Here is a 9,749-nt window from a genome sequence, read left to right as displayed (position 1 = left end):
AGATATGAATTAAACCAGTCTAGGGGTGTATCTGAGAGTCCAATGGAAGCTAGTCGGTTAAGGAGGGTGGAATGTGAGATGGTGTCAAATGCGGCACTCAGATCGAGGAGGATGAGGATGGATACAAGACCAGAATTTGCTGCTACCAAGGGGTCATTTGTAATTTTAATAAGAGCTGTTTCTGTGCTGTGGTGGGGGCGGAAACCGGACTGGAACTGTTCATAGAGGTTATTGTTGGAGAGGTGGGCCTGGAGTTGTGATGCTACTGCTTTTTCCAGGATTTTTGAGAGAAATGGCAGGTTGGAGATGGGACGAAGATTATTGAAAATGTTGGGATCTAGACCAGGTTTTTTCAGTGATGGGGTAACAGCTGCGGTTTTGAGTGATGATGGGACGGAGCCAGAGGTGAGGGAAGAATGTATGATGGCAGTTATCAGGGGCAGCAGAGAGGGGAGGGAGGCTAAAACGAGGGAGGTTGGCATTGGGTCAAGTTGGCAGGTGGATGGCTTGGATTTACGGATGAGTTTTGATAATTCTGTGGCAGAGGGGAGTTCGAAACAGGAGAAGGGTACAGAGATGGGAGGGCAGGGAATGAAAGGAGGTGGGGAGCTGGATGTGTCAGTTGCTGGTGAATAGTGTCTATTTTTGTGTTGAAAAATGACATTAGGGTGTTACAGTGGTCAGTGGAGTAGAAGTGTGGGGGGAGTGAATCAGGGGGGCGGAGTGAGTTGTTAACCACTGAGAACAGGGCCCTGGTGTTCCCTGCACCAGCGGTGATTTTGTCTGCAAAATATTGTGATTTGGCTGAGGAGATGGCGTTTTTATATTGTAGAATGTGGGCATGATGGATCTGCTTGTGAATAGTGAGTCCAGTTTTATTGGAAAGCCGCTCCAGCTGGCGTCCTTTGGCTTTCAATTGGCGTAAGTGAGGGGAGAACCACGGAGCTGAGTGGTGAAATGAAACAGTCCGGGTTTTGAGGGGGGCAAGTGAATTTAACAGAATTTGGAGGCCGTCAGTATATGTGGAAACAAGCTGATCCGGGTTGCATGGGTGGGTGATGATGGGGAGACTGTCAATACCTGTTGTGAGTTCTGCTAAATTAATGTTTCTGGTATTGCGGAAGGACATGGTACGTGGCTGTTTGGATTTGGACAAGGTGAGATTTACATTAAATGAAATAAGTTTGTGGTCGAAGATGGAGAGTTTGATACCAGAACAGTTGAGAGGAGTTACACCAGAGCAACAGACTATGTCCAGAGTATGGCATTTATCGTGTGTGGGAAAATCAATATATTGTTTAAGACCAAAGCTGTCCAGGCAGGAGTTGAAGTCATTAGTGAGAGCATGCTTAGTATTGTCCATATGAATATTTATGTCGCCGACCAGAATTATATTAGGTGAGAGTGAACAGATGTGGGTGAGTAGTGTAGTAAATTCATCTGTGAAGTCCTTATTTGGTTTGGGTGGGCGGTAAATGTTGACCAGAACAGTTGGTGTGGGTCCGTTGAGTTGTAGGGCCATGGACTCAAATGAGAGGGACACAGGGAGTGAAACAGCTGAGACCTTCCAAGTCTCACGGTGTAGTATGGCGAGACCACCTCCCCCTCTGCCGTTGCTCCGAGGAAGTGAGGTGTAAACAAACCCAGGAGGAACAGACTCATTCAGCTGAGAGAAATCATTAATATGTTGCCATGTCTCAGTCAGACAGAGAAAATCATACATGTGATCACGGATTTGGTCCTGGACTAATTGGCCCTTGTCTGTCAGGGAACGGACATTAAATAATCCAAACTTAATGTCTGAAAGCTGGTTGGAGAAGCCAGTGGTGAGTAGGGGGCATAGGGGAATTGAAATTAAGTGTGATAATATTACAGAGCGCTTGATGGATGGATTATTTAACCTAGGAGCAGTCCTAACTTGGATTGAAAGCATTGGTGAGGGGATTTGGGGATGCAGTTCCACTCCCGGCCAGCAGGGGGCGATGGGGCGTTTAGGTGGGGAGGAGTGAGCTGAATGACCAGAGGTGGCCGAGGAAGTGGGGGCAGAGCGTCAACATTGAGCAGCATGGACAGCGTAGTGAATGTTGTTAGCGAGGGCTTGTGATCCTGTATGGTTAGGGTGAAGGCCATCGTTTTTAACAGTTTGGCTGCTCTCGGTAGCCAAACACGTTCACAGACGAGATAAGGTTTCCATGGTAACCCGCATCTCAGACGCTTGCCACGGGTGCTGGTGAAAGAAAAAACTGCATACGTCATGACGCAACGCAGCCAGAAGCAACCGAGAGCGGCCATTATCCATTGACTCCTATTCTATACTGAAACATAAAAACGGCTTTATCTCGAAATAAGGTGCAAATAACGCCGAGGATGCCGAGATCAGCTTGTCTTCACGGCGACACTATGCCGTGATGGTCGGCCCCGGTTAGGATTTTAGTTTTCGCGACCGTTTGTTAACAAACGGACGTCCATCTTGGATCGTCAGTGTACACCCACGTGCACACGCACGGAGCTTCCGGGGCTTTTCAAAATAAAGCGTAAGTGAATGGTGGCGTCCTGAGTGTTAAAGAAATGGAATCGATTCCAAAAGAGATCGAAATTGTCGATGTAACGGAGATTATGGACATTGCATGCCAATTTCAACCAGCTGTGGAGCTGGAGGGTTCTAGTGAAACGGCCACCTCCGCCGCGAGGAAGTGGGGGGATGGGGCCAGAGATGACGGCTGGGATCTTATATTGTTTAATTTGTTTGAAGAGGGCCTCGAAGTCTGTTTTGGTCGTTTCGGACTCCTGCCGCGATGTTTCGTTACAACCAATGTGGATTATCATATGTTTAATCGTGGATGGGAGAGATGGTATCAACTGTTGGAGTGATTTGGAGAGGATATTCACGGTGGCACCGGGAAGGCATACAGTGGTTGCGTTAAAGAAGCGTACGTTCCTAACTATACTATCACCAATTATAAGTGTGGTGGGAGAAAAGAGTGGACGTGGGGGAGAGAGTGGCTGTGTGGATGTGGACGGGACCAGGGACTCGATGGAAGCGGACGGCAGCGACGTGGAGGGGACGGCGGATTGCTGTGTGGCTCCACTGGACACAGGGGGGACAGAGGACAGCCGAGAGGCTTGCTGAGTGAGCCCGGTGGGCTTGGGACAGGACAGGGGGGGGGCAGTCTGACTGTTTAACTTTACAGCTGACAATAACATCCTGCGGCGATCTTTTGCTTGAGCAGCCACTGGGACTGTCGTGGAAGCGGGTCGCGGGGACGAGGTGCGCACCGGGGGGCGGCGCACCGGGGGGCGGCGCACCGTGCCAGATGCCCGGCGCAATTTTTCGGATTGGGGCGGAGAATGAGGGGACGAGGCCCCCGGTTCCAATACCACAGGAGCAGTATGGAGCCCCGGGAGCGTGGGAAAGTCCAGCAGGGAATATCTATTACTAGTGATGATTGGAGGAACATCTAGACACGGAGGCGCTGTTTTCCCACCCTTTCCCTGAGATATTTTTGACCAGGGCAGTGATTGGACAGGGGTGGAGCACGATTTGGGACGGGACCTGGGCTCCATTGGGACAGTATCGTCTAGGTCCCGCGTCAGCTTGACCAAGCCAACGGGAGGACTGGTGCGCATTACTGCGGGAACGGTGAGGTCCAGGTCGGCCACTGCTGGTGGTGATGGAGCCAGGACTGGACAGTTGTTGGTGTCGGACGGTGCTGTCTCCGGGGCTGAGGTGATGTCAGGACATAGGAAGTCGAAGAACGTCTCGTCGTCTTTTATCTGATGTAATATGGAGATTCTTCCCTGGAGTTCTTCCACTATCTGGGACAGGCGGTGGCAGCTGTCGCAATCCGATGTCAATAAGGTGAGTGAGGCCATCGTGGTGCTGTGAACAGAAAATTGACTATGGCCAGTAAAGGTGTAACAGTAATGTATTATATGAAGTAGCAGGTGAGATGATCAGTTGGCAGTCAGGCAGCTTATGAATGATCCGTACCGGCACGGGCTACATACAGTAGCCCAGCGAGAAGTAGAACACACAATATACAGCTCAGGTACAGTTCAGGTGGTCCCGGCTGGGAACGAAACTCACCGGCACGGGCTACATATAGTAGCCCAGCGAGAAGTAGACACACAATAAACAGCTCAGGTACAGTTCAGGTGGTCCCGGCTGGGAACGAAACTCACCGGCAAGGCCCAGAAGACTGGGCCTGTTGCGTTGAGTCGGCCTCGTATTTGGGGTCTCCTCTCAGTGACTGAGGGTGAAGGTGTTGGCTGGCTGTCGGCTTAGCAGTCGGCTAGCAACCGGTAGGCTAGCTGTCAACATTGCCCCAGGGCTAATGTCAGTATCATTCCAGACTGTGTCTGTGACATGCGATATATAACTATATAAAAGCGTGAGAACTATACATTCGGTTGCTGCGATGTGTTGTTATCCAGCATGACTGTTAAAAAGTAGCTAAAAACGTGTATAAAACAAAGATTTAAAAGGAGCTGCCGGTAGCGACGTTCAAACGTGACATTTCTGTATTGTGTCCAATCAATCTCAACCAAAACGTGTGCCCATGACATCATGATGCAATGACATCACACCATAACCATCACATCCTTGTATATAATTGTATTTTAAAATGAATCATCAAATAAATAGAGACAGTGACAGTTTGTAGACTTAGAGTTCAACGAAATGACCTAGTTTAGTTGGTTGGTGTTTTGTCGTGTGAAATACTGTGTTTGGCCACCAGGTGGAGCTGCAGTCTGTTATGTTTCGCTGGAGGATGCGTCTCCATGGACTCTGCAACGGCACCATTCATGTTGCCGTTGCAGTTGGACACAAGATGTACTGCTTTGGACAGTTGAATTCGTACAGAGACACTCGCCGTGGGTATTCTATTTTTGAGGTGCACGTGTTCAACACAGTGTCTTTGCGCTGGGCGACGGTGCCTAGAAGAAGAGAAGAACAACTCAAGGTTCTTTTTTCCAGACCCTTTGGCTTCTCAGCTGTGCTCATAGAGAACATCATCCACATCTGGGGAGGGTATCCTTACGGCAATGAGCTCTACGCCTTTGATGTGGAAACCCACGCGTGGTTCAAACCCAGGGTGTCTGGGACTGTTCCGGAGAGCAGGTACAACCACTCTGCCTGTGCCCTGGGGAAGGACATGCTTATCTACGGAGGGAGCAATGTGTCGACCGAGCACATAAACAGGTTGGACACCAACGCAATGGTCTGGTCTATAATTAACACCAGAGGAACTGCGCCACCTAACACAGAGGGTCACTCTGCCACCATCATCGGGACAAAGATGTTTGTATTCGGGGGCCTTGGGTTCACACATTGCTGCAACAACATCAGTGTGTTTGACACAGAGACCAACTTCTGGCTGAGCTGCATGCCCTCTGCACAGCTTCTCCCAAGACCACGCTGGAAGCATTTAGCCTTTGCCTACAATGGAGAGCTGTACATTCTTGGTGGCGATAACGACTTGGGCCGTATGCTACCGGTATATGATCTGTGGAAATTCAATCCAGAGACCTTCTCTTGGAATAAGGTTAAGCCTGAGGGGGGAGACGTCTCACCAGAGTATGCTGGTACACGTTACTGTTGCCTGGTGGGAGATTGTATCGTATTCTTTAAGTTTGGCCTGCACATCTTAGACTTAAATCCTGGTCTGAAGACGCTATGCAAACGAGCAGTTGTTCAGTACGGTCTGGAGTGGTCGGAACTCCCACATGACATCAGGTGGGAGCTGGCAGCCATGACCTCGGACACACTGAACATAAATAACAGGAGCGTGTCGTCCCTCGTCCGAGCATTCAAGAGGATGTTGAAGATGTTTAAGATGAGACGGAGATGACGCTGAGGTGTCTGACCTGTCAGGGCAGGTCAGATTTACCGTAGATTAGAGATCTGCACGGGACTGATTTTTTAATCCCGTTACCGCCCGCTCCCGCTTCATTTCTGAACACTCCCGCCCGCTGCCGCAATGATTTCGTTTTTAACCGCCCGCACGGCCCCGCAGGCCAGTTCCTGTCCGCCCACTCCCGCCCGCAAAAAAACTAATTATGCGTGTCCAACAGCCTCCCTCCCAAGAAAGCACATTGAGACCCAAAACCATTACCAAACTGAATAGTTGTGCACGATGAGAGGAGCATTTGTGAGGGGTTGCACACACATGTGGGAAAGTGTTTATACTGTGATGGGAGGGACATATATACATAGTTATATAGTGACAATGCCGCAGTGACAAGCTGCGTATGGTAGCGTGAGAATAAATGAGAGAAAAAGAGAGGAAGAGCGAGAGAGGGAGAGGGCGAAGGACGGAGGGAGAGAGAGCAAGAGAGAGAGAAAGAGAGACTCCAGGTACTGTACGTAGGTGCGTGCGTTGTCCTCAGCAGGGCAAATTACATCATCTTTTTCTACATATTCCTATCTTGCTAAAGCATAGAAGGCACGTTGATGTTTGTATCTTATCCATTGAGATCCAAAACCATTACCAAAGGATTAGTTTGCGCGAGAGAGGAGCATTTGTGAGGGGTTGCTAACAGAGGGAAAGTGTTTATATTGTGATGGGACATAGGCTTATATTGTTATTATAATCAATAGTTGTTATTTAATAAATAGTAAGTGACAATGCCACCGCAACAATCTGCGCACCGGGTAGCGCGAGAACAAACGAGAGAAAGAGAGGGGGAGCGAGAGAGGGAGAGGGAGGGGGAGAGAGAGCAAGCGAGAGAGGGAGAAAGTCCACGTACTTTAGTTGCGTGCTGTGTGCGTTCACCAGGGGAAATTACATATACATCTACATATTCCCATCTTGCTAAAGAATAGATATAAGCTTATTGCGGGAGGGCGCAGGATTTTGCTGGGCCCGCATGGCTTTATTTTGACCGCCTGTTACCGCCCGCAGGGATTAAAATACCGCCCGCGCCGCAATATATGGTGGCGGGACCTGCGGGTCTCGCGGGAGCACGCACCCGCTGCAGATCTCTACCGTAGTAGATCCTATAGTTAAGCCGCTTCCAAGGAGTGGCTTTGTCTGTCCCGTACAGTCTGTCCCATAGGCTTCCAAGGAGTCCCGTGTCCGTGTCATGTCCCGTGCATGCAGGATTGAGGATTGGTCAAGCTTCATATGACAACTTGGCCCTCCAGACACAATCATTCATTCATTAAGAATTCATAAAAATATAGAACTAAAACACATAGAAAGTATAGATCTAGAACACAAAATGTATAGATCTGGAACACAGATTTTATAGCTCTAGAACACAGAGTAAAAATTCACCGCTTCACTTCAAACCGAGGTTCGATTTTTATAGATTTCTTTAAAGCTTTGCTGTTTACAGTATGATACTGTACTGTCTGATACTAATACAATATAATACTCTTCGGAATGTTGCTATACATTTACAGTAAGGGCTAACACTAACAGTGTACTGTACATGAGTTATACTTCGTCGTTGTCGGGTGGAAACCTTGTATGTCCAAAACCTTTTGTTTTATATTTATCATTTTAAAAATCGCACCTGTGCGAAGTGAGCGGTGCAAAAATATTTAGGAAGTATGATATATTGTGGACTTCGATTTTCAAGCCTTTTCTTTAAATAATCATAAATGCTTTTCCCTTTTAAATTGAAGATATTAAATAATATATTTATTATTAGACACTTCACATATAAATGTGGTTAATATATGTGTGTGTGTGTGTGTGTGTGTGTGTGTGTGTGTGTGTGTGTGTGTGTGTGTGTGTGTGTGTGTGTGGCCATGATCAATTAATAGCTAGCTGTTCTAACCATACATTTGCCAAATTCAACACTAGCAGTTCAGTATTCACAATGCTGACAAAAAAGTCAGCATTTATCAGCATCGACAAGTTAGCATTCAGAATCACTAGGTTAACATTCACAATATACATCATCAATATAAACCAATTATATTCAATCATGTACATGATGTCATGTCTACATCACAATAGATGGTATATAGTAAACCTAACATAAGATCCAGTCAAAAAGGAAAGCAATAGACAAGTGTCAGGACCGAGATCAGGACAGGGACACCCGTGGTCCACAATTAATCAGGCACTCTATGTGGGGGTGTCCTGTTTACCCATAGTAGATCTGTCTACCCATAGTGGATCTGTCTGTGGGGGTACTTACTGGGAGAGGAAACCAAAGGACAAGGTGACCATGGAGCAGAGGGGAAGCGTGTGGATACTTATCTTTTCCAAAATAAGTAGAGCTACAGATTTTACCTTATTTGCCTCTAGAGCTTAAGGCCAAGACCAAGGCCAAGACCTAAGAGGACGATTGATAATTAATAATTATTAAGCCATTCAATGTCGGAGAGACCCAGAATACTCCCAGAAGATTCAGAAGACACAAACCAGCCATTAGGACAAGGTGACCATGGTTGAGCCTTGGAGCTTTTGGTTTATGTCATCATCATTAGTGACATCATCATTTTTTTTCAAAAGCTGTTTATTTGTATTTTAAACTTGTATTAGTTGCCTATAATTTATAACCTGTGAAATGATCCACAGTCTGTCTAAAGGTGTGGTTATTTTTTCTGCTTATGAGTGATATTCATTTAATACAATTTTGAAATTCAAATGTATTGGTCTGTTCAGTTTGATCAATTCATAATCAAGTAAGCATTTGATTGGACACCATGTTTATTTTCTCCGGCCTAAAGGGTAAACCAATCAGGTGCCTCTGTGCCTATGACATCATTTTTTATGATGTATTTTCTCCGGGCTAAACGCGTTCTAAATCAGGGTGAACCAATCGGGTGCCTCTGTGCCTATGACATCATGGACAAATCAACAGAATCGAAGTGTTTCATTGGTCTAGCTAACTCATGTCATCATCATTAGTGACATCATAATTTTGGTAAAAAAGCGGTTCATAGGAGTGGTTTGCACCGCTCAAAAATATTTTAAACTAGTGAAAACAGCCGATCTATAAGCACACAACGCCTCGCACCGCGAGGCGTTGTGTGTGCTTGTAGATCTGCAGTTTTCACTACTTTTGTGCGACGGCCTTGTATGATGAAGCAGGGATTTGCTTTGGAAAAAAATTACAAATTTGAAACTTGGAGATACAAGGTTTCTGCCCGACAGTGACGAGTTTACTTTGTTGGCCGCCCAGCCCCCAAAATGGAACGAAGACCGACATTTTATTTTTTTCCTAATGGCCGGCCTGGACCGGCCGGGAATGAACCGGCCGTTCGGGAGTTGTCCCGCTTTTCCCAATGGCCAGCACGTCCCTGACCCTAGCATCCCTATTCGGAAGGGAACATTAGCCCGAACATAGCCGATCTACAACAGCGCCTGGCATCATTTATGTGATGATGTGAGATGAACTTCTTCTTCTGCTGCCTCTTGATCCTGACTGTTGAAGGAAGCCATCTCAGTGTTCATCTCTGCTGCACTCTGCCCTCTGGTGGCCTGGAGGAACACAGCAGCACAGATGTTTTACAGGATCACTTTGTAAAACTAGAAATGACAACAATCATTAGTAGGCCTATGTCAGGTCACACTGTTTTCCTTGGCAAAACAAAGAATAGCAAATTACACCGAAATAAATGTGATTTATATTTTGCTCTTGTTTGACATAAAAAGTTGGGCTTCAAAAAAATCATAAATATTGATGTAATTCACATGTAGCCTAAAGCCTCTATTGTCAGTAAAAGGAACCAATCGTTTAGTACCAGGGTTCTGATTCTGAAACTGTTTTACATCAAGACCTCATAT

At 46.8% G+C, this 9,749-nt stretch overlaps 1 protein-coding gene across 1 annotated transcript; it reads left to right on the top strand.

Annotated features, from left to right (window-relative positions):
• Positions 1-3,900: 3,900 nt before the first annotated feature.
• LOC308282427 (kelch domain-containing protein 3-like) lies at positions 3,901-5,852 on the top strand (the record flags this gene model as incomplete). Its single annotated transcript, XM_080722772.1, has 3 exons — positions 3,901-3,921; positions 4,740-5,578; positions 5,738-5,852. 3 exons carry the CDS (start codon positions 3,901-3,903, stop codon positions 5,850-5,852), a joined length of 975 nt encoding a protein of 324 aa, XP_080578898.1.
• Between the last annotated feature and the right edge of the window lie 3,897 nt (positions 5,853-9,749).

This window comes from Nannobrachium achirus (genome assembly GCF_963921795.1).
Source record: "Nannobrachium achirus genome assembly, chromosome: 3".
NCBI lineage: Eukaryota > Metazoa > Chordata > Actinopteri > Myctophiformes > Myctophidae > Nannobrachium > Nannobrachium achirus.
The sequence above is the reverse complement of the archived record's forward strand: the minus strand, read 5'-3'. Positions and strand labels throughout refer to the sequence as shown.